Source organism: Rhipicephalus sanguineus, chromosome 1 (assembly GCF_013339695.2).
Source record: "Rhipicephalus sanguineus isolate Rsan-2018 chromosome 1, BIME_Rsan_1.4, whole genome shotgun sequence".
Taxonomy (NCBI): domain Eukaryota; kingdom Metazoa; phylum Arthropoda; class Arachnida; order Ixodida; family Ixodidae; genus Rhipicephalus; species Rhipicephalus sanguineus.
The window spans coordinates 304,562,462-304,588,002 of NC_051176.1; the positions used below are offsets into that span (position 1 = coordinate 304,562,462).

The 25,541-nt window shown below is 44.0% G+C and overlaps 1 protein-coding gene across 1 annotated transcript in view; it reads right to left on the reverse strand.

Annotated features, from left to right (window-relative positions):
- LOC119379391 (phosphatidylinositide phosphatase SAC2) overlaps nucleotides 1-25,541 on the reverse strand; it is a 248,652-nt gene that overhangs the window by 170,510 nt on the left and 52,601 nt on the right. Inside the window, exons 5-9 of the mRNA XM_037648709.2 lie at nucleotides 21,424-21,471; nucleotides 21,143-21,325; nucleotides 11,198-11,582; nucleotides 1,672-1,864; nucleotides 1,530-1,607 (exon numbers count right to left, since the gene is read on the reverse strand). Of these exons, the coding sequence (XP_037504637.1) occupies nucleotides 1,530-1,607; nucleotides 1,672-1,864; nucleotides 11,198-11,582; nucleotides 21,143-21,325; nucleotides 21,424-21,471 (887 nt within the window). The remainder of the gene's footprint in view (nucleotides 1-1,529; nucleotides 1,608-1,671; nucleotides 1,865-11,197; nucleotides 11,583-21,142; nucleotides 21,326-21,423; nucleotides 21,472-25,541) is intronic.

Here is a 25,541-nt window from a genome sequence, read left to right on the forward strand (position 1 = left end):
CCGCCTCACATGTCCCAAGCCTCAATATGCCCCTTTTGCTCCTGTCAGCAATGAAGCGAACTCTGCCTTTTTTCCTCACACATGGCTTCAAAGTGCGGAAAGCAGGGTAAGGGTACAAGAAATGCTGCGTAATGTCGGTCGCCAAAAGTCAGCTTCTCCACAATAAAACAGTGTTACACAGTAAAGCATATGCAACATACCGTGAGGAAGCATGCCAAGAGTGAAAAGGAGCCACTGTTACGGGGCTAATTATAAGTGTTCCCTAATTATACACATGCACCCACCATCTTTGTCACAGTGCAAGCATTGAGGCACCTAATATGTATAATGGCAGGCCTTCAGAGCTATCTTGGATGTGTCTGCAGTGATCTAAGCCCTCGGAGATGGTAAAAAGGTAATTGTTTTTTTTTCTAACGATACTGCATTCCTTAAGGAGTATAAAAAAACTGGACAGTGACTGTATACATCCTTATGTAGAGGCAGAAACCTTATCTTGCTTAATCACTGTAAAGCACAATAAGCGGCTAAAATGTTTCTAAAAGTGCAGTAGTTTTGAAAAAGTTGAAATACTCTGAATGCTTATATGCTGGAGCCTCTGAAGGGAACTCTTTTTCTGCAATACCAAGTAGGTAATCCTATTTCAGAGACATTCAAAGTGATTGCCACAAGACAATTTAAACGTATAAAGACTGCACGAATTAAACCTAAATTTTTTGTATCCCTTTAGAAATACAAGACATTTAAATGTGTAGCTATGCAGAGTGTTCCAGCTGAATTTAGCAAATGTTTAAAAATATGAGGAAGCACTTCAATATGATGCAATAAAGGGCATATTGCTGGCTATTGATTGGAACATGCTACCTTTTGTATTCTGTTTAATTTTATTAATAGTCAAGATTACCTAACCAGTGTCATAAGTATTAACTTTCAATGAGGCAAAATTTCCAATGAGGAGTATTAACTTATGGGCAAAGCTTCTAATGAGGAAGTTGTAGGGCATTCTAGGAAACACTTGAGTGAGCGAACAGCTACTGGCTTTCTGCTAGTTATTGAATTTGCTATGCATCCTAAAGGCAGTCTATGAAATGATGGAGCCATTATTTTTTCGGCACTCACCATCGCTTTTGGTTCTTCCTCTTTACTACCCTCAACTCCATTTCATTCTGCCAGCTTTTACCTTCTGTATCTGAGAGAAGTGCAAAATGAGCCACCCCGATTACATTACATGCTTTTTTATAGGCTATATTTTCAATCTGACACGTGAAATCAGGATGTCCTAGCGTACCAGTGCAAGATAAATTGGACAGAAAAAATTTTTTAACTTGGTTGAGTTTACGCTTTGCATCTTTCATTAAAAGTAGCATCCATATATTAATTACCTATAAGCCTTTTCAACTACGAACAGGAAAACACAACCCAGATATGGCATGGCTTAATTTTACAGACGTACATATGCATGAACACACACGAGCAAACAAAAAGTAATCTATTCAGGAAACTAAGGCCAGATAATAACCATGTACACTTACCAGCAGTATCGCATGTCACGTATCAAGTCCTTGATACCGTCGATGAGAACTGAAACATTCTCAAAACGCATACCTCTGCTGCAACAAATAACACATTTTCAGAATAGCCTTTTACACCATGTAACCACCCTCCTTGACATACCAATATTCATGAAAGTCAAAGCTGACGTAAGTCAGTTCGGGGCAGTCCAGGTGAAGAACATGATTCAGGTATGCATCTGCAAGGAGTTTTTCTTTTCCACTTTGTTCTACAAGGCTGATTATAACCTGGCTGCCATAAAGTGCTATCTGCTCAGCGAAGTGTTTTTCAAAGGCTTGTTTTGTTTCTTCTTCATCTGCAAATGTAAATAGAGGAAAAAAGAAAGTCATGTCCAACAGCTCTTGGGCATAGTAACTTTGTGCAGGTGTAAGGCAGCTCATCAGAAAGTAAAAACTCTTCAAGGGGCAGTAAACAGAATTGATCTCGGGGGAAAAACGTGATTCGCATCTAAAGAGCTATGTTTTAATGGTATCTGCCAAATTATGCAGCACCACTTGTCACAGGACATGCGGCACATGCACCCCTGCATGCCATAGCGTGAGAAATGAAGTTCCAGCATTTAGTGCACAACACAAGACAAGGACCAAGTGACACAACCGACGAAGAGAGGTGCTATCTTCATAGTTTTTTTTTTGTTTTTTTTTGGTCACTCGGTCCTCATGTTGTGTGGTAGATCATGAAATAGAATACCAACACGACTAAACTTATGTCGTTTTAAGAAATAAAGACTACACACTCTCTCTAACATAAAAATAATGATCCTTTTCTCATGAATTCACCACTTTACAGCAATAATGCAGTTTCTTTTCTACCCTGCTATGATTACCATGCTGTAGGATATCTCTGTTTACCTGTGCTGCTTTTAAAATATAAATCAATGCACCTCTCATATCATTCACGAGAACATCATCCACTAACAAAGCTCATGTGTGTGCCCCTTCTGTCCCTGTCTTCTCGCAGTGTTTTTTCATTACAATGCTTCCAAACCAACTAGCCCACTAACAAGTATTAACAGAACATCAACCAATGTCACTGATAATATCTAGCATAAAGGCATCTTGGCCAAGTCTAGGAAAATCTACATGAGCCAGAACAAGTCACAGCTTCACATTTTGCGTAGCTTAAGGGGAGATGCGGGTCGAAAAACGCGAGTTTTCTAAAAAATTATCAATTTTTTGTTTTCACCTGTTTTGTTAAGATTAGTACCTCTACTGTTCTGAAAAAAAATATCAATGTCGAGACTCAACTGGAAATGCTTTAAAATTGCGTCTAAAGAGCACAAGGTGGCTGTCAAAAGGCCGAAAGTGTCATCTTCGAGCACCTTGCCGCCGATAATGCGCCGCCGCTCGCCATTGTCGACCACATGAGGCGAAGAACCGAGCCTCACTGTTCAAATAACGACAGTTTCCCGCGCTGCTGCAGCGCAAGAAATAATAAAGAGAAGCACGCTTTTGCCGCCTTTTTCGAGCGCCGCGACTGGCTTTAAATCACGTGGTACGGATCGGGAGCCGCCATTGGCCGCTGCGCGCCTGTGTGTGCTGTGAAGCCTACTTGCAGGAGCCGTGTCTCGTCCAGCAGCGCAGCTGAACAACGCTTTTCTCGACTGCTTATCCGTTATGGATGAAGAAAGCCGTAGGAAGCGCGGTCACCGGTCTGTGAAGTTTCACGCGACGCACAAATTTCGAGGACGCCGGCGCAAATCAAAGCCGAACACTCAAACCACGAAAAGATCGTCTGCTGCCGCAAGGCGTAGTGGCAGTGACGCCGATGCGTCTGCCGAGTTTGCCGCGGCATTCGAATATGTGAGTGCCTCCCAGAAAAAGATCGGACTCTTCGAAGACGAAGAAAAATCACAGGACGACGAGTCTTCGTTGATTGCTGATATGACAGCATTGAACATGTGGTTTAATCGAGGGCACTCCAGTTTTGAACGTGTTCTGGAAGAGCTTGGCGCGCTCCCGCCTCATGATATGGTTGCTCTTGGCACATCATGGGACAGCACACGCCAGAAAAAAATGTCTCGAAAACTAACAGGAGAAGCAAGGGCTCGTCGGCGTGCGCTGAAGAAAAAAATCTCTTGTCGAGGAGTCAGCTCGAAAGAGCCGTGAGGGACAAACCTATGGTGCTGGCGCATTTTAATGGCAGTGGCCACTACAAGGAGGATTGTTCTTTCTTGTGTACAAATTTCGTCGCATTCAATGACATCTTTGATAAATAAACCTGCAATTTTGACTTTAAAACTCGTTTTTCTCAAAACACAAATTTTGCCATTTTTGTCAATGTGCCCCTCCTTTTTCGGGTATTTCTGGTGCTCAGATCTGCATGAAATTTCTCCCACATTTTTTCCAAAGTACGAGAAATGCAATTATCTTGTTTAAGTTTCAATATTCTCATTATATAATAAAAAAAAGTTATGTAAACTTTTACTAGGGTAGGAGAAATATGAACTTCCCACGTTAAAATTTTTCACGTCTAGTACATATTTTGTATGGACTTCCTAATTAGTTATTTGCATTCCACACTTTATTTGAAACATTATGAACTACCAATTGTAAAAAATTATTGAAGTTTAGGTCTGAAAAGAGGGAGGGCAAAAGGCTTAAGTTTTTCACTTTGTCATGTTGTAGAACTAAAAGTATGCAACTTGCTAGAAAACTAATTATATATTTGAAATCAGCATAAAAAGTTCTATAAGCAGCTCAAGTTTCATTGCTCTAGGGTGAATATTAAAGAAAAAGTGTCTTCGAGTAGCATCTCCCCTTAAGCGAGTGTCCCCTCTGGACGCTGTCGAAGCACGTCACAATATAATGGCAAGCCTATGGACCTTAGTACACTATAGGTGAAATAAAAGAATACTAATATGAGGTGAAAAGTACTAAATATTGCTTGAAAAGATGAAAAACATCCTTGAACAGAAAATGTTGCTGGAGCCAAAGTTTCGACAAGTCTTAGTCAAGGCAGCAACTGCCTTCCTTAGCAGTGCGTGCATGCACGTTTTGCTCACTTTCCCCAACCTCAAAAGTTGAGGAGGAGAAGAGAAAGCAGCTGTGCAAAGGAGGGGAAGGGAAAGACTACTGAGATTGGCTGGCATGCAAAATGGGGGAGTAAGGGAAAAAAGAAAAGAAGGCAGGCTGGGGGAGGGGAGGGAGGTGGGGCACACTCCCTCTAACCATTTAAGGGCAGTGCCAATGCAGCTCCATATCTTCACTCAATCAGCCCTCTTCGTCATTGTTTAATGTGAAGGGCCATGCAGGTTTTTGATGATAATACTAGCTGAGGACTCCTGATGTCGTGAACAGGCTAGTAGCATAGCGCGGGAAGACACACGGACAAAGAAGAGGTACGATACGAACACAAGCGCTATGTTCGTTCGTAGCGCTTGTGTTCGTATCGTACCTCTTCTTTGTCCGTGTGTCTTCCCGCGCTATGCTACTAGCCTGTTCAAGATGTACCAACAAGCCCATATCGGTACCCTAGTCCTGATGTCGTATTTCAAGAATGGTTTACTTACCACCGTTACCCCGAGAAAGCTGGGAACCAAATGCAGGTGATTGTGAGCAGTAAGTCATCACTTCATTTTCATTTTTGCATCCATTGTGAAGCTTGTTTTCTTACTAACTTGTCCAATTGGGGGGGGGGGGGGGGGTTACCCAGGTTGTATATGGGCCTTGTTCCCATCCGCAGGGTCGAGGGGGGAGGGGGAGGCATTGTGCTGAGTGATGAATCCAGTGGGGTTCAGGAAAAAGGTGCCTTTCTATTTTGCCAGGAACTACACTATGAGCAGCAAGCCATGCATGCTTGACAGTGAAGCTCTTGAAAATGCCTACGCACTTTCTCCAAAGATTGTGCTCAGTGACTACCATCTTCATGCCTGCACTATCCTGGTTGTGCAAGCAACCAATGAGGGCAAAATGTAACTAGTTCAGCCAATGTGGTGACTGTGGACCGATTTGATGGTACCGGAAAAAAATATGAGTACCTGTGTGCACGCTGGCATTTTCATGTGAAATGGGCACGTGAGTACTGTGGAGATGCAGCCACAGTGGGCAAGTTCTCAATTAAACTCACTGCATGTGTACATTCTTATGTGTTCACATGACAACAGTGGACAAGTATTGTGGGGAAGCTACTGTGGCAGGTGTGCTCTAGATCATGTGCACCTTTTGCTTGCTCACATTGGATATAGTGGCAGGAAAGCGCACCATACGATTGTGGTTTAGCAATGCACTGAACACTAGCACCACGACATTGCATTTTCTGGGAACATATTAACCCTTTGAGACGCTTTCTGCACAATTGTGTACATCACTTGTGTTTACTATTTGTGTCGGCTAGTGGCTAAGAAAGAGCAAGATACATGGAGGTTTGGATGAATTGAACCGCCTGAGCAATAACTCTGTCGCCATTTAACTTCATTTTGCAGTGTACTATTGCATATTATCACTTTCCTTGAAGGCACTACCATGTTCGACTGGTCGTTCGAAGTGCCGCTTTCCGTGAGCAATGTCACAAGTATTATTTTTCTTTGCTTGAAATGAACATAATTGTAAACAAATTTGCACTGCATTTCTAGACTGAGATTTGATTTTATTCATGCAAAAACGGATGATGCATGTTTTTAAAGTAAATAAACATTTAATTACAGTTTAATTCAGATTAATTTCTATAAAACACATGAATCGACGCATTGACAATATTTTTGTTGCAATGAAATATCGAGTGGCGTGCGATGATGTTGCGTAAATTTGACGCATTTGCATGCAGTTCTTCATAGGTGGCGTCTGAAAGGGTTAATGGGTAAAAGAGGAAACATAACTGTATTCAGTCATTTTTTGTGTTCTCGGTCGTGAGTGAACATTGGCAACAAAAAAATCACACTAAATAGTATCATATCAATGAAGTTCTAATGTACATATTAAAAGCCAATATTAAGTTTTGTCAATCCACCAAGCTGTTTCTATTAGAGGACCAGGAAAAAAAACATTTTTCTTGTGACCTTGTATTCACCTGCACAACAGCATGCTTTACATCACCACCATCACATAACAGAGCAATGGCAATACTACAAAAAACTGTCAATATATCAATATACTGTTATTCCTGAGCTTATTACAATGTAAGCGTAGACTAACAGTGTAGCACGAATGTCACAACCAAACTGTAATTATAGTCATATCGAGTAATGAACATATAGCAAATTACCGGATATAACAAACTAGGCGATAAGTTGTCTAACCACTGTACAGGTCAACAGGTATGTGTTTAGAGGATATAAGAAAGCTATTTTTGTGTCAGTTGTGATTTCATTTTAATGAGGTTTAACTGTATATGCTGCATCATTCTAAATATGATGTGTCATATTTCATGCTGCAGGTCATGGAGAGTGCATTCAACCCCGTTGAGTGAAGGCAAGTTTTGTTAGGGTGAGTTTGCTAGCTGTCACCATTATATGCTTTTGGCCTCGTGATAATCAATCAGACAAACAAATCGGAGACGTGGTTGTACTGGTAGCTATTCAGAAGAGTTGCACAGGTCGACAGGTGAGAGGCTGGCAGTAGACCTTTTTCAAGCACACGAGCGCCACCAATGGATGCGCAAGCACTCGTGGAAAAAGTGTGTACGCTGCAGTAGCTGCCGTGACGAACGTGCGGGCCTCACGCTTTAGCTTTCCGCTTGCGCCGTGCCAGCACTTCTTAGATCAAGTGAATTTTGCAAGGTGCAACATATTACTGCGTAATTCAATCATGAACTTCTTTTTTGTGTTTAGTTGCGATGGCCTCTCTACGATTTCCCTGTCCAGTGTTTCCGCGCACCACTGTTAGACTAGCTGAGTGGCTATGAAGCACATTTCTCCCTTTTTTGTCGCCAGTATGCCCTATGGCATGGTTTCTCAAAATGGGTTCCGCAGGCCCCTCCTCGGGGTTACGCTAGCCACTGATAAATTCCACCCTCACCAATTCACTCAGGTGGCGAACCCAAGGTGTGATTGATCTAAGGAACCTCCAGGAAAGTGAGTTCAGTTGTATGTCAGTAAATAAATTGTTTATATACCCTTGCTTTTGAATTTATTGTGCGTGAATGTAGCGTGAACCGAATGGAAAATGCTTGCATGAAAGCGAGGGGGGGGGGGTTTCTTGGCACTTTATGGAGCTTAGCAGGATTCCCTGGGACCGACATGCTTGAGAACCCCTGCCCTATGGCATAAATTAAATAAAAAGATATAACTCGGTTTCCTAGATGAAGTCGAGGAGCGCTCTATGCAATTCGAAGATGCACTTGGAACCAATATCCACCGATGCTGTCAACGAGCACAAGGTGAGGTTCTGAGATTTAAAGGGGCACTGACATAAAATTTCCAAATCGAGATGTGCCTTTCATTCCACTGCTCGGTATGCATAGGTCTTCTTGGTCAAATTTGAACGGTGTCCGTCTCCTGGAAGTTATTTTATTTCGAGGGCAAACAGTGTACGAAAGCTCAACGGGGCGTTCTGCACCCTGCGACATAGACATTGCTTTGATGTGTTCGGTGTGGCCCATACAATCCTGAGTAACGATGCGTCAGTAGCGATGACATCGACGATCTCAGTGTTCTTATTGTGGCACCAACACCTGAAAGCACTCTCGCTCCCAGTGGCTATCCCCACTCCTCATGCCTGATCTTCGTCACACTGTTTTGGATGGTTTGTCATGTGCTCGTCAGTCAGCATGTCGGGGAACCATTGTACGCTGCAGTCGTGTTCTTCAAAGCACGGAAAAGCAGAAAGAGTGCTTAGTTTCATTACACATACGGTACACGCTAACACGACCACAAGCTATCAAAGTGTATAGAGAAATATAATCGCCAACAAGGAACATGCAGATAGCATTAGTAGAGAATTTTAGTTCGTCCCTAGACTTCTTTGCATTGGCGAAATACCAGATCACCGTAAACGTGAGAGGCTGGATAGGTGGGCCCATCTGGCGGCGCAAAGAAGAACCTGTCAAGCACAGAATTTTTATTGCAGAAACCTAGTAATCTACTTCTCTTCTGGTGTACATTCCGGGTAGCGGCATAATTCTGAATGCATTGCCTTGTCAGAACTTTTCTTCATCACGGACATTAGGCAAAAACAAAGAAAAGAAATGTACGTATTGATCATTGTGGTTGTCCAAAGTGTCACAACATGTCGATATCATCGTACGGTAACCCCTTTGCATTGGTAAACCCCTTTACGTATACCGGAATACTGTACACGCTAAAATTATCTGGAGCAATATATAGCTAAATATGACCTAAGCGTGCATACCCATGCACCTTCTCGTCACTGCTTGGAACGATGTCCATTTCTCAATCATTGCTTTGCAAAGTGTTAAACTGAAACAATTCCCAATTACAGAATATTGTCACTTGTCAACACTGTTGATGGCAATGACTGTGATGCTGGTGACAACTAGCAAGCGAAATGTCACCAGAACCTGACGTCACTTCTTTCTGTTTAACGCAATCAGCTGGGGCGTGGTCAGGAGGTGGCCGTGAGGCAACGTTGCCAGCGCTACAAATTGGCAGGCTTTCCACCCGTTTTGAATCGTGCTCGACACTGGTCATATTATTCTTATAACAGGTAGTTATTTGTCCCTCCGTTGCATTTTGAGTCGTGAATCACTACCAGGGGGTCGATAACTACTCTAGGATTGAAAAATATTAGCATGCGTAAATTTGATGTCAGTGCTCCCTTAACAAAGAATAGCTGGCATTTAGTAAAATAAGGCATAAATTGACCAGAGCGCGTGCACTCGCTCGCTCCATAGGTAACACACGACAAGCTTCTATCACCCTTCATTGAAACTAACTGCAGATGTTGCATTTTAAAAACGCCGGTTGTGTTTCCACATGTTGACTCACAAGTGACCATGCCGTAGATATGTATAGTAGTGAGCAATATGAGATGGAACACCGAAATTACCTATGAAAGGCCACAGAGGCTAAATGCAGTTGGTAAACGCAAAAGTGTTCGTGACATCAAATGCTCAAGCGGAAACCTATCTCTTGCAATTCAATACATCCCATTTATATCAGTACATTACAAGTAATCATTAAATCAACATGAATTCGGTGTTCCAGCTCATGCTGCTCACGATAGTACGTCATATACGACGGGATAACACGTGCCGATAATGTCAAGACGTTCTAGCATACCATGCCACTAAACTGCTACATCCAATATACATACATATGGTAATAACTACGCTGACTGCGATATTCCTTTCACATTTCATGCGTAGAGGTACATTCACATGTGTTCGGATATGTGGAGCTTTTACAATGTAAGAATAGTCGAGAAGTGGCGACGTGTTTTTTTAGGGGCGTAGCTCCTCTTAGTCTAACCTTGTCCCATGTCAGGCGTAACCGCGGCAGTATCTCCTGAACAGTATAATAGATGGCGCTGTCCCATAGAGATGCATGCAAACTGCAGTTGGGTGACGATATACTAGATGGCGCTGTCCCATAGAGATAGAAAAAATAAATAAATAAAAAATAAATAAATAAAAATAAAAAATAAAAAATAAAAACAATATAAAAATATTTAAAAATTGAAAAAATGAAAAATAAAAAAAGAAGGAAAAACGGAAAAAGGAAAAATAATCAAAGCGGCGTATCACTTTGATTACTGCTGGGCGATACCACTGAACATTTCACGGTGTACACATGATTGCTTCAGGAGCTTCGCCCAGGCTCTTCATCATTCACCCGTGGATATGCTGTAATTTTTTCGTTTTGTGCTCCCACGGCGCCAACGAGCATCAGGCTACTGAAAAGCTGGCTCGCTCGACGTACACACTTTTCCCATGGTGTTCCGTGTAGCTGTGGGGCATTCTGGGATTGCTCGAAAAAAGGTCTATTGCTAAGTGACAGGCCGGCAATCGCTAAGAGCGTGTATCATTTATTATGTTCATTTATGCGCTTACTATGCAATACAGAGAAAACACATATAGGTTGCCAAATGAACTGCCAAGACCTGAGCTGCCAGCTTACATGCAGTCAATGTCCCCGTGGCATCCACCCCTTGTGACAATGGACAGCACAAATCAACTACATGTCAGCTAAATGCATAACACACAATTCTTTTGAACTGTCAAATAAATCTTATTGCACTAAGAGTAACAATAATCACAAGGCTTTTTATACTGCTAGAGCTCTAAAGGGCTATAAAATTACTATTCTGCCTTAAAATTATCTTTTCCAGAGTGCCACATTATTTTTAATGTTTCTGCGGTCCCGGACAATCCTGTGCGACATGATGGGCTGTATCAGATTTTTACAGCCATGAATATATAAATTAAGCTTACTTCTGGCACTTCCCCATGCATATTTTGTCCCTATACAAATTAGCTCCCCACAAAAAATTCACACAACTAAATGAGAGCTGTATCACCGAGATGTTACGTCATCTAGCAGCCTAACTTTTCACAAGCACAGCATTGTTACATAGAATGCCTGTTCAAACCGGCATGCTTTCTCTCCTTTACGTGTATATTTTTTAATGTACACTGTGAAGTCAGACAAATTCATAAACACTTGCATGAATGATTAAAATGAACGAGGAAAATATATACAAAAGCTCAAAATGCCTCAAAACAAGGAGCTCACCCCTGTCAAGGCGTGGAGGTGGACGATACTTATAGCCAGGTTGACTCCAGAAGACGGGCACCGAGCCACGCACTTGCACGAATGACACCACATGGGCAGCATGCTCAAAAATTTGCTCAGTCTCCACATAGTTGGCGCACTTGCCCATTTCATCCACCCCTCGCCGCTTGTAACGTGTTCCTGCCCGGTAACGACTTCGTCGCGACACTAAGGTCATAGTGAATTCCTTGGCCAATGGTCGCGCAGCACTTTGCACATCAAACCAGGCCCCTGAACTGTCTTGTCCAAGTGCTGCTTCAGTTTGGTTGTCGTCAGTGGGGTCAAGCTGGCAGTGCTCAACTTGCACAAAGCCTTGAATAACAGGTAAAATCCAGTGGTCACCACCCTGAAAGAGAGAATCAATCAACCTGCATCTTTGGAAGACAGCAGTGAATCCCACTGGTTGTCTCTCCCAACCTTACCTATCAGTCGATTTCATCCTGCAAATTTCTTAATCTAACGCCATTTAATCCTTCACCACTCTAATCTTGTTTTCCTTCTCTTTGCACTCCTCAGCGTTGCTTAAATCCGTGTTTCTAGTAGTATACACATACAAATGCCCACTAGTGTTTGCCATCCTTTCATGAGATCACATCATGGTTTGCTGATGTCGCTTCACACTGGAAACAAAAAGGTGATAGAGTCTGTGAACACACTTCTGGCAAAACAAATGCCCATAGTTTTACCCCCAAATGAAGGCCTAAAACCAACAGAAACTTATGCTAGACTTCACACCTAGCATGATGATGAGATGGTGGGCACAGTGTACGAGTGGTGCGAATGGTTTCAAGACAACCAGAAGTCAGTGGAACAGAATCCCAGTCAAAGCACCTTCTTGACAGTGCAACTTCGTGAATAATTATCAAGAATGAATGCTGCATCTTTTACGCTCCTTTCCTTCCAACTGTGGAGCACATACATGGTGAATACTACTATGAGGTTTCATGTGTACAGGGTCGTCCACTCTTAGAGTGAACATGACTCAGCATGGCCGCACTCCACGGAGCGCGTCCGTACTGGGCCGTGTTCACCTTAAAGGGGCCCTGCAACACCTTTCTTTGTTATATTGGAATAGTCCCATTATTGACGTATGACTCTTCACGAGCCATATGCCGCAAAAATTTTTCGAATCCGTCAAGTCTAAGTGGTGTTACCAAATTATAGAGATCACGTTCCGCAGCTTTCTCTCTCAACTCAACGCAGCGAGCGCGCGGAAAGCTGCGCGCGGCGTGAGGGGAGGGAGGGAGGGCGGAGGTGCGAGGAGGCGACGTCAGCGCCGGCGGCATTTTTTTCTGTCTGGCGTCTCGGCGCAACCACGTGGTCTGTGCCGCCACTTCCGGTCGGCTTGCGTCGTTCTCGTCGAGCGGAGTCGATCGCGCTGTGTATCGCGCGTGCCTGAAAACTGCGCGTCGGTTTGGTAATGTTGGGTGTGCACCTCGAACGCCGTAGTGTTTTCATCGCTCTGCCAACCATGGAAGCAAACGTGCGCGCTCGTTTGGAACGAATGACAGCTGAGATCGGTTTCGGCCCATACTCCGATACACCGCCTCGTAAGACGGCACTGGCAGACGACCCCGAAGCGCCGCCATTACCGGACGCCAGCATTGTTATCGGAGACACGCTGCGCCCGTGCCTCGGTCGGTCGTGAGAACGTGCCGACGATGCAGTTCTCAGCTGACGAGGCAACACTCGAACGGCTGCCACTCTCAACGGCAACCGGCGATGGTCAAAAGCACAGAAATATTCACGTTTTCGGCACTGCGCATGGCGAAGAAAACGGAACCACGCAACTACGAGCAGACGAGCTGTCGGTGAGACCGGAAGTGCTAATATTAATGTTTGTTCGGTGTTTTTAACGCGATAACATAATATAAACGTACATATTATCTACTTATTGAACTCAAAATTAACAACGAAAGTAATAATGAGGGTGTTATCGTGATTATAACATCAGCCAATGGTGGAACTGGCGACAATCGCGTCATATTTTGCGGACTAATACATCATTTGTCGAGAGAAGAGGGAGCGATTTTCAGCTGACTTTGAGAATTTATTGTAAATTCCAGGCCGTGCGCATCGCTATAATATTTGGCTGGCGTGTTCTCGGGAGCCTCGACTACCGATCGGCAGCGCTTTTTGAGCATGCTCGAAAAGTGTTGCAGGGCCCCTTTAACCCTTTGCGGTTCGAAACTTCTGCCCACTTTCTTTCCAGTCGTTCCAGTCCAAAAATACCTCACCAGTTATGAGTACCATGAAAGAAAAACAACAACTGCGCAAGAAAAACTTATCAGATGCTTACTGTTGCATTTGATCTTGTGCCTAAGTCTTTCAGTAATATTTTGGCAGCATGTGGTGCCTGACAGCAGACTGCTGCGGGCATGTTGCATTGTTGGGAGGGGCCTGACAACGGACCGCGAAGGGTTAAAGGGACTGTTTACCGTCCTTCCTCACCTTTCTGTTTTGTGTCGCATTAGAAAGCATACCGTCTGAAGTGTCCAACCTTGGTGCGGTTTCTCGGGAAAGCGAACAGAAATATTTAAAACAGAATTTTTCGATCTACGTTCAGTCATCGTCAATTGGTGTAGAGATGCCCGCAACACTGGTTACTGCACGCGATGACAATCATCGTGCCGATGAAATTCGAAAACTGAAACCACATGCAGTGTTTGCAGGCTTCATTAGGTTTTGTTTAATAATAAAATGATTACCATAATGGTTGTTTAGAGCTTGACAATTGTCAAATAAAGTATTATTACCATGATCTCTCCAGCTTTGTTTAGTTAGCCTGAAAAACCACCACAGTCGAGCGGAAAAACTTGGTCTGTTCTAGCAACAATGGCCCGCCAGCATTGTGACACGAACTGTAGTTTACTGTAGTGGTTCCACTCATGCCAAATGTGCAACTTAAATGAACATGAGACGTGCTTGAGAGAAGAGAAGGTCCCTACTGTTTTCCAGTTATGTTTAGGTGTTCTATGTTGCATATGCGACATGACAGCCAACATGGACGCCATGCTCGCATGGCTTGTGTTTCTCCGCCGTAGGCAGGCAGGTGAACGCATCGCTGGCAACGCCAGCCTGTGCCTCTTTGAACACGCGAGAAAAAAAGCAAAAATTAATCTCTGATGCAAAGAAAGGCTGCTAAAAGTGCATGAAATGCACTTTTGAGGTATACTTATTTGTTTTCAAGCAAAATAAGCCTATCTGCAAGTTTTCTGCTCCTACCAATAGATTGAACCACATTGCTGTTTGGTGACGCTAGCAGTCATACTTTCATGACTTTCAGAGCCAAATTAAAAATAAAATTCCTTTTTTATTGGACAAAAGGTAGACAGTCCCTTTAGGAGTGGATGACCATGTGCATAGCACACTTGGGAAGAAATGGCCTGGCTTGATTACTATGAGCGTTCTCTTTACCTTCGATAATGCACACCAGATGGGAGGGTATTGAATCATTGTATACCAAGTGTTCCCGTCTCCAGGAGTGCAACAACCGAAATAGTATTTGGAGCAATTTTTGGAGCAGCAAAATGTTGCTATGGGAGCACAAAAATCCAAATTTGGAGCAGGTTATGGAAAACTGCTTATTGCAGCAGTTTTATTAGTCGGTGCTATCGCACTCTAAGCAGTTGGCGGCGGAGAAACACCATTGGTGCATGTGGAAGCTGCATTACTGCAACAACGAGCAGTCACACACTAATACGAAGCGAAAGGCAAAGAATGTAACTGCGTCTAGGGCAACTCCCCAATGCTAGCACGGCCAGTGTTTCTCGCTGGTATCGAGACGCTTCAACTATGGTCTCCGAGCCGGCAGGAAACCTGCCGGCGTGCAACCTCGGAGGCTATGTTTTAACTGCATCGTCGCCAAATCGTTCTCGATCGGCGCTTCACCGCTCACAGACGGCGTCAACTACAGTGTAGCGTCAACGCCCCGCCCCACCTAGCCCCGCCAACAGAGAGCAACGTGCGAGAGAGAATGTGAGAGAGATTAAAGGGATACTGAGACAAAAATTCTGGCCTCGCGTTTTTTTTCTGCAGTGTGTTACTGGGGGCCTGTTAGTCATAACACGGCACATCATTTGCTGCAGCACGCGACAGATAATTAATTACAGGCTCCTCATTACCGACCAGTGTCAGTTTCGGTTTCAAAAACGACAAGCCTCTGGGTGCAACTATCACCACCTAGCAGGTGCAGCGCTTGATCACGTCATTACACAGAACTGTGACACACTTCTGCGCGGTTCGCGAGCAGCCGCCCAGAAGTAGGCTGCTGAAGCGAACACGGCAAAAAAAAAAAAAAAAAAAAAGCGGCTATGGCGTCGTCATAACTTGTTGCAGCGTGGTCACGTGAGGGAAGTAAGGGGGTCACCGAGGGTCAACTTTGAGGGTGTCAATAGCCCGAGGGTGTCGACCACTCACGCAAACTTCAAAATTAATTTAAAATACCTTCCAAGCTATATTCGCTTTTGATATTTTGCAAATGTTCACGCATGTTCACGGAAATCAATCACGCAGGCTATCTTGGCCACAAAATTTTGTGTCAGTACCCCTTTAAGGCGCGTTTGTGGAGTGTCGTGCATCTGCCTCAGTAGCTTAGTCGGCAGCGCCGGGCGCTTATTGTCGCGGGCCAAGGTTGTAGGTTCGATTCCCGGTGGCAGAACTTTTTCTTATAGTTTTTTCTTTCTCATCCGTTAGCGTCCATTTTATCAATGTCATATCCGTGACGGAAATACATCACTCAACCCAGGCATAAAACACATTTGTGTTAAAATATTTGCAGAGTGAGTGAAGTGTACTATGTCACGTCTGGAATACCCTTCCCTTATCAAAACACGTCACTGAATAAGGCCCTGACAAAAAAACAGAGAAGGTTATCTATGTGATGCTGCACTCTCATTGCCAAAAACTAAAGGGGAGTTATTTTCCAATCAATTTTTCTAAGAGACCTTTTTGTCACAAATCATGCATAAATGGGTCTAGTAAGTGGGCAATCCATTGTGTCATTAGCATTTGGAATTATTTTTACAAGTTATGGCCAAAGCTGGGACAGATGAAAGGACACACTATGCAGTTAAGCTGAAGAAGTTATGAGAAAATCAAATGTACAACACTATTAAGAACTGCTTAGTCACACCTTTTCATCTCGCTTGGAGCAGCACTCCTGTTTCAAAAACCTGCTGTAGATGTGCAAACTGAGCAGTAGCACATAAAATTTTACTTGTGCACTTACAGTCACTAAAAAATGGAAGGCGTTGGATGATCATTACTGCTGTTATATTGTCGAATGATCCAAAACAAGTTTCCAAACTTTTCTTAGCTTAGCTTATAGGTTAGGAGACACCTATATGCACTTTGAGCTTGGATGTTTAGCGATGTTGAGAGTGGAGTGTGATGTACCACATAGGCCCTCTGTAGTGCTACTACTAAGAAATCCTTGTTTGAGTCGCACAAATGTGACCCCCTATTCATTCAAGAGCTCTGGGAACTCCCTCAAAAAGTCTGCTTCAGGAGACTTTTTATCAACATGACTGAAAAGCGCAAACTGAATGAGGACAAAAGAGAGGACACAACAAAGCCGATAAATTCTTCTGTCTTCGTCAACCTGCGCTGTGCAATCACGTAGATGAATTACCTCGCCAAAACTCTACCAAGCAGTTTGTTGATACATGCAACATCCCCCCCTCCTCCCCACACGCACACACACACACAGAATCACCACTGCTCAACTCAAATATGACACAATGTGGCTAAAAATACAATGCTCATGGATTGAAATGCGCCATCAAAACATTTAGCATAACATAAATATGCGCCATTGCTCAAAATAACCGCGTCACTTCATCTGACTGCTAAAGCTAATATTGGCTCTGATGTAAGTGTTCGAGTTTAATTAATGATATATGTATATACACACTAACACAACAAGTGAAAAGGCCAGGCTGGCATCTTGTGAAATAGACATTTCCTGTGCTTGGAAGGTACTCCCATGAGTGCTGTATCTCAAATGCCCTGAATTGCACTTACGACAACAGAGAGCAATAAAGAACATTGCCACGTGCACTTCTTCTTGTCATTTTTATGCAACTAGTCCACTGCACGCATAGCCGCCGCCTAGCGCAAGCCGCGCCCTAATGTCTGGGAACCTTTCAGATTGTCTTAGAATCTTCTTATAGGCTTGAGCGCACAAAAGCGAACAGTTCAGATTATTCTCAAACTAAGCGGCCACCAGTGATAAGGCTTGAATGTTCGGTGCCGCATATATAAATGCCAATGTGCCTTACCACAGAGCAGATTATCGACGGCCGACTCTGTTCGCTGCTATCAGTATATTGCGTGCATTGCTTGCAGTTTGACTTTCCGTTCCCAAGTTCCGCCAAACAAAGAGTTACGTATTTCCGAGTTCTGCTGGAGTCTTCTTCACCGTCACGACCATGTGACAATATCCACTGAACTCTGACAAAGACCAGCATTGCTGGCTGGTGAGTAATGTTTCACAGCTGAAAAAGTTCTGTGCAGTGCTAGAAAATGTGTTCTGTCATGTCAAAGCCTCTTGTAACACAATGCCTGGAACCAGGCCCGTAGCCAGGGTGGGGCCCTACGCCAACCCTACTTCCCCCCTCACCTCAATGAAATTTTAATGGGGGGGGGAGGGCTTTCTTAGCAGGGCTCCTGCCCCCCCCCCCCCCCCAAAAAAAATTCCTGGCTACGGGCCTGCCTGGAATGTGAGCTGCGCTGCCCTTCCCTTGCCTGTTCACTCCTCTCCTCCTTTTTGGTACACAGTGGCGAGCACTTCTCGCAGCTTCTCCTTGTAAACACGCACAGCTCTCACAGCTGCCTCCGAGCAGCTGCCAACGTCATGTCACATGGCTAAGAGGTACAGTGGCGAGCGCTCTCCAAGGCGTTCTGTCACAACACGTGGCAGGAAGCATGTCCTCCACGAATAGTTCCAGCAGGAGGCTCTTTATGGAAAAGAGAGCCAGGCATATAGTGAAAGGAGTCATTGGTCAGCTACATGGTGCCCAGACTTCGTTTTTTAAAGGGCCCCTCACCAGGCCACATAGCAAATTTTAGTTGGACGCTTGAAGTTGTTGTATGCCGAATGAAGAGCAGTATGCCGCAAGAATTTTTCAAATCGGTTCATTACGAGCTGAGAAAAACAATAATTTGTAGCGGCGCGAAACCATGATGCGAGGAGGCGAGTTTCAAACCCTTGCCACTCGCCCCGTGTAGCCTTCGCAAGCCAATTCCCTTCCCTGCCCTCTTCACTTGACACATACGCATGAACACGTCATGCGCATGCATGGTCACGTGCGCATGACGTGCCCGAGCCAGCCCGAACACACGAGCGGCGTTGCACGGCCGCTAACTTTTTTTTTTTTATGTAGCGGCCATGGGCGTTTTGTCGGCGTTCTCTGGTGTGTACTGCCTGTTTCTGCGGGACGGGCATGAAAGTTGAGACATTTGTACGGGCACGAGAGTGGCGGTATTATGAGCCAGTGCCGCATTAACCTTTACTTGGACGCGGTAGAATAAACGAGCATAATGAGTGCTCGAACGCGCCAGAACATTACTTTCGTTTCCAGGGCTGGCGTCTGCTCGATGCGCTAACCGCGGGTACACGAACGCATGGGAAAGGGAGGCGCATTAGCCCCGCATCTCGCTGCAATTCACGAAAAAAAATGAAAAAGACACACACGTTCCTTTTGTATGTCTCAATATTATTGCGATAGCAATTATATGGACAGTCTCGGCCGGAAAATGTCCGTCCCCGTCGCCGTCATTCACCGTATATGTATAAGTATGTATATATATAGAAAGGCCACAAAGAAAAATAATTAAGAAATTCTTTCCCACGCGCGGAATCGAACGGGCAACCTCTCGCTTTGCAGCCCACCGCGTTAGACGTTAGGCCACGACAGCACCGTCTCTCAGCCTGCTAACGGCGAGCTATTTATATACACCATGTAATTCAGCATGCTTTCTTAGTGGCCACATAGATGGCGCGACGGGCGCGCGTGTTGCGCGCTTTAAAGATCGCCGCCCCGCCCCTGCGAACGCCGTTGCTGTTCGCTCTACAGGGTGTCGTCGCTTTTATGCGCTTATCTCAAGGAAAGAAGGGGCGGCCGGTGAGGTCCTTCGCTTCGCTCACTGCAGCGGCCGCGTTTGCGAAGGGAGCGCGCTGTTCAAACAGAAATAAGTAACAACTGTGACAATTAGTTCGCGCTCGTCTTGTGTGTACCTGTTCGTTTGTTTCGTGCGTCCTGCTTTATGTTTGAGCAGTGCGCTTCAAGTGTCGAGCTGTGACGCATTAGTTCGCGCTCGTCCTGTGTGCATTCTTTTCGTGCGTCCTTTGGGCTCGAGCGACGCGCTGGCAATTTCGAGCTGCTTTCCGTTCTTCGCGTTACATTACAATTTATTGCTATCGCAATCATTGCTTCGCCGTTGCGGTGGAACTGTGACTTTTTTTCTCTCATGTTTTATTATTCTATTCAAGCAACAAATTACACAAACTACACATGTCGTGACAAATAATTATCGCAGTGTCATGTGCTACTGTTGGCGACGTCAGAGCACAGTCGTCTACGTAGAGGAGCGACGTCACACCACTACCATCTACGTAGGGCCATTTTCTCATGTACGTCATCCCCTCATTCTCTAAAGCGCGCGCCCGCAAGAGCAAGGGCAAGCAGCGTTCACCTTGAAATTTGACCCATTTCCGCGGCGCATAGCGTTGCAAATTTTGGCAGACGTGATCGTGAACGCCCAGTGTATGCATTGCGCTCGTTAGCTCAATATTGTCAAATCTGGTGAGGGGCCCTTTAACAACGGAGCTGTTTAAGCTCGAGTTCTTTCCATGGCTGGCGACCGCTCAAAACTTGGCGCAGCTGTGCAAAGCGAAGCGGAAGCATAGCACAACCAAGTATAGTGTAGCATAGCATAGCAAGGGGTGGAAAAGGAAAGTGAGGGTGAGAAGGATGGAAAGGAGGAGGGGGAGAGGCTAAAGCATAGTGTAGCCATGTATGGCATAGCAAGGCGTGGGAAAGGGAAGTGAGGATGAGGAGTGATGTGAGGGTGAGGAGCGAAAGGAGGGGAGAGAGTAAAGCATAGCATAGCCATGTATAGCATAGTTAGGAAGGGGTTGGGAAATAGAAGTGAGGGTGAGGAGTGATACGAGGGTGAGGTGGGAAAGGTATAGCGTATAGCATCCCATGAAACACAAAGCCTCTATAAAACGTTTTATAGAGGTTTTAAACGTTTTAAAGGCATTTTGTAGAGGTTTTGTGTTTCATGGGATAGCATAGCCATGTATGGTAGAGTATAGCAAGGTGGGAAAGAGAGGTGAGGGTAAGGAGTGCTGTGAGGGTGAGGAGGGAAAGGAGGAATGGGAGAGGGTTAAGCTTAGCATAGCCATATATAGTACAACATAGCAGATGGGTGGGAAATGGTGAGGAGGGGAGAGGGTAAAGCATAGCACAGTCTTGTATAGTATACAAGTGGGTGTGAAAGGGAAGTGTGGGCGAGGAGAAATTATGTGTGGGTGAGGAGGGAAAGGAAGGGAGACAGCAAGGCATAGCATAGCCAAACATAGTATCCTATAGCAAGGATGGGAAAGAGAAGTGAGGGTGAGGAGGAAGGAAAGGAGGAGGGCTGGGTCATCAGCTCCGCTATTTCCTCAGTTTTCGCACCACTAGTGCGTAACTGCCCCAATTTTTTCCATTCACACATTAGAATCAGAGCCAAATTATTTTTAGAATTTTCCGAATGTAAAATTTCTTGTGTGTACAATTGGGGCCACATTAAAATCATGCTAATATGGCACATGAAAGGCTGTTGCTACTATTGGCCAGTCCAAAACGTTAAAAACTAAAAGGATGAAGCAAGACATTAGAGGTTAGTAAAACTGACCTCAATTTCTGTCAAATCATGAAGCATTTCACGGTTCCAAAAAAATCTATCATCCAGCCTTTTCCAATGGGGCATATCTGCAGGGTGTTGTGGCTGCTCCACTTGGCGTTGCATTGTGTTGGTCAGGTCACCAGTCGGAGAGAAGTAAAATGAGTCTGTGTCATTGAACATCTTCAAGAGTTCCTATAAAAGAGGTTTTTATAGTGTGCTCAATGATTTAGTTCTCCTGAGAGCATGAGCAAAAAGGGATATTGTAGAGCATTCAGAAAAAAAAAACTCACATCCAGCAGCCTCCGCTCATATTTGTCCCGCTCTCGATTCTGCACAGTCTAGGCATAAAGAAAAATCCATAAATATATAGGCTCCATCTCTCAACACATTCGCACTCATCATCGCCAACCTGACTACCCCCGCTGGAAGGCAATGGCCTCTCTCATGTTTCTCCAATCAACCCGGTCCTGTGCTTGCTGTGGCCTCGTTATGCCCACAAACTTCTTCCTCTCATCTGCCCACCTGACTCTCTGCCTCCCCCTGAGGCGCTTGCATTCTCTTGGAATCCAGTCTGTTACTCTTGATGACCAGCGGCTATCTTGCCTTCTGACTACATGCCCTGCCCATGCCCATTTTTTCTTCTTGATTTTTCTAAGATGTCCATAAGAAGCACTTGTTCACTGAGCCACTCTGCTCTGTTCTTGTCTATCATTTTCCTTTCCATGGCTCACTGCGCTGTTCTCAATTTAATTTGCACTAGCTATGATTAAATAGTTCAGCCTTTTAATGGGTCATTCCATTCATGCAAACCATATCAAACTAGTGTTTGACCAACTACAATTTATATTCTAAATTTCTGAGCACTCCAGTAGAGTAGTGCTGATACTTGGGCTGGTTGGTTGAAATGCATATGTGAATGGCAGCACAGACCACACAGTGAACGCAGAGAAGAAGGACCATGAAACACGGCCCTAGGTGGTTTGTTCAGTGGTCATTTTGTCTTTCTTTCATTTGTGGGATGAACTTTACTAGGGATTCTTTCATAGAATAAGTTAATGTGCAGGCACACACACAAGAGAAGGGGAATGAACAACACAAGTTCCAACTATTAACAGAAAGATTACACTATGGGGGGAAAGAAACTAGACACAAAACTTATCTGTGCATGCTCTGGCCTACGTGAAAGATAACTGTCTACGCATGTCATTTTCTTTTTATGTCGTCAAAGGCTAGCTTATGCATGCACTTCCCCTAATATTGATACAACAGGCCTCAACCATAGGATATACATCTTCATTCTTAGGCCCGTGTAAAAACATGCAGTCATTAAATTTCAGTGTGCATTTACAATAACGACACTGTGCCAAAGGATCCTATGGTTAATGATTTTTTATGCTAAATTAATCTCTTATTAACACAATAATTTACCTGCCCTACACAGAAGCAATGCCAGCTAAAAGTAACTTCATACACAGTACCTGTATGGCATTCAGTAAGCTCAATAGTAAGCTTTACAAAACACATGTCAGCCAAATGCAATGGCTCGGGCACTGTACTTTCACGTACATTTGTCCAGGAAAATGGCGTACCGCAAGGCTGCATCCTTAGCACTACTCTGTTCACAGTAAAAATGAATTCTGTTAATAAGGCCATACCACCTACAGTTATGCACTCTCCAAATCCCTTCCCACGCCTCGAACCTATCCACCTGTGAAGGGCAACTTCAAGTTCCTGTAAATAAACTAATGCATTGGGCTGACAAAAATGGTTTCCATTTCTCAACACAAAAAACTGTTGCTGTTCTATTTACGCTTAAACGAGGCTTACACCCTGACCCAATTCTGACATAAAACATTATGATGATGACAAAGCATAAACACAAATTTCTAGGCGTCACATTCGAAAAAAAAAATGAACTTTTTAGCTCACATAAATGCACTAAAAATCAAGGCAAATAAAGCAATTAATATATTAAAGGTTTTATCACATAAGCACTGGGGCTCCGATCGACTATGCCTACTGAAGGTTTATCGTTCTGTTGTACATAGTATTTGAATAAACTATAGGTGTGTTGTTTATGGCTCAGCACAAAAGTCCTACATTCAGCGTCTTGACCCCGTACACAATCTCGGCCTGTGTTTATACAATCCCCAGAGCAGAGTTTATACGTAGATTGTAATGAACATCCACTATGCCAGCGTTGAGTACTTTTAACCCTCTTCTATGTCTTAAGAATTAGGTCACTACCTCAGCACATATGCCACAACATTACCATGCCCTGTCATTCACGCTTACACTACTCTGACAAGCCACACTCCATCAAACCACTGATTTTACATTTTGAAGAACACTGCCATGCACACAATATTTCTAATGATGCACTCAATGTCACCAAGAAACCACTGAGACTGCCGCCATGGTCTGACCTGATACAGCTTTGCAATTTTTCACTGACCCATCAGAAAAAAAAAGACACCGCACCAGAGCATATAATTCAGGAATTCCGCACACCTCAGGATAAATATATAAAGATTACACCGACGTTAACAAAGATGGCTCGAAAACAAAAACATGTGGGCATCGGGATTGTGACAGAGGAAAGCGCTGTTGGTGTTAGAATGCCTCAGTTCATGTCCATTTTCAGTGCTGAAGTGTATGCCTTATGAAAATCAATACAAAAAATAACACAAAAAGCAGTCATATACACTGACTCACTAAGTTCATTAAAAGAGTTACACTTAAAATCTGAGAGTAAACCTCTACTCAGTGATATCTTAAACATGACTGTTTCAAATAGTGAGGGTGTGACTGTCCGTTTCTGCTGGGTCCCCAGCCACACAGGGACACAAGGCAACAAAAAGGCAGACGAATGTGCATCTCTAGCAGCACGGAAATCTGTTAAGCAAATAAATATCCCATTAAAGACAGCCAGTGTACTATTCGCCTAGCGCTGTTATCAAAATGGCAGCAACAGTGGGACTCCTGCACAAGCAATCAGCTCCATCTGGTAAGCCCATAGTGGGCGAATGGAAGACGTGCCATCGTCAAGAACGGTTCATGGAGGTTTTTCTGTGCCGACTTCAAATTGGGCACACGCGCCTCACACATAATCTTATACTTGGAAAGGAAGACATGTCGGAATGTGAAAAATGACAACAGCCATTAACAGTTGTACATATGATCACGTGTCCATACATTGAAACAGAAAGGCAAATATTCACGATAGTGAAACGCTACAAGAAACGGAGACTTATGAAGAACACAGGACGCTCCGTCCGTCTCCGTCTCCATTTCTTTTAGCGCTTCACCATCATGAATGTATACCAACACGCCCAAAAAGCAGTTATTCTAAAGGCAAATATATTACGGAGAACTACACAAACATCAGATACCTATGCACCCGAGTCTAATTCTAGATGATCCACTTGTTGCCCTGTCTAATGTTATCAATTTCTCAAAAGAAAGCGGCTTTTTACATAAACTTTAATATTACATATTACTTGCTGGTTATTACTAGTGCATGGCACAGCTTAGCCTCAGTTGCTCTTGCACCATTTAACCCAATTTAACTAACTAAATAACCAATGCAATGCTGGGCTTTTGTTTTCACTTGAGCGCTTCATGAGCGCTTCATGATCTCCATGAGCCACAACTATGCCTCAGTAACCTGGTCTACGTGTTTTTAAGTGCGCTGTCTAATGGTGTGAAAGCCCCGCCTATGAACAGAGACCAACTGCAAGTGAATTTATTTCCTTTTACTTTCTCTCTCTTGCACCAAACAAGAATATCTATAAGTTGAGGTATGGTATAGGGGGCCACTATAAGCATCTTGTCAAAATGGGGATATAAGATGCACGTTCAAAAGCCATAACCTACTCTGGTTGCCTACGAGAGCCTGTCAGTATGGCCATGAAGAGGCTTTCGCTGTGTTACTTTGCACACACAAAGCTATAGGGAAAAAGAAAGGAAGACTAAAGCCGTCGGTACACACATACAAACAAACTGGCCACATGTATCAAGCTTGCTGGAAAAAAAAAAAGAAAACTGAGGAGCCATTACACTCCTCAAAAGTGAATAACCAGCAAAGCTGTTTAGCACCTGACACAGAGGTGACAAAGAATTTTGAACCTTAGCCAATCACACATCCTACAACTAAATCCGAAATGTCTCTCCAGCAAGTCCCTTTTGAATTTTGCACATGCTCCTTTAAAGTTTTCCTTTTGAGCGATACGCACCTTTTTGCCACATTCTCCGTTTTGAGACACGTGTCATTTTGTCTGGCTTGCAGCATGCGCTTGGTGTTTCGTTTACAATCTCAAGGAGCCATTCGAGCGGCATGCATCTTTTTGCTGCATTCTTCATTTCAAGACATGCATCATCTTGTGTGGCTTGCAGCATGCGCTTGGTG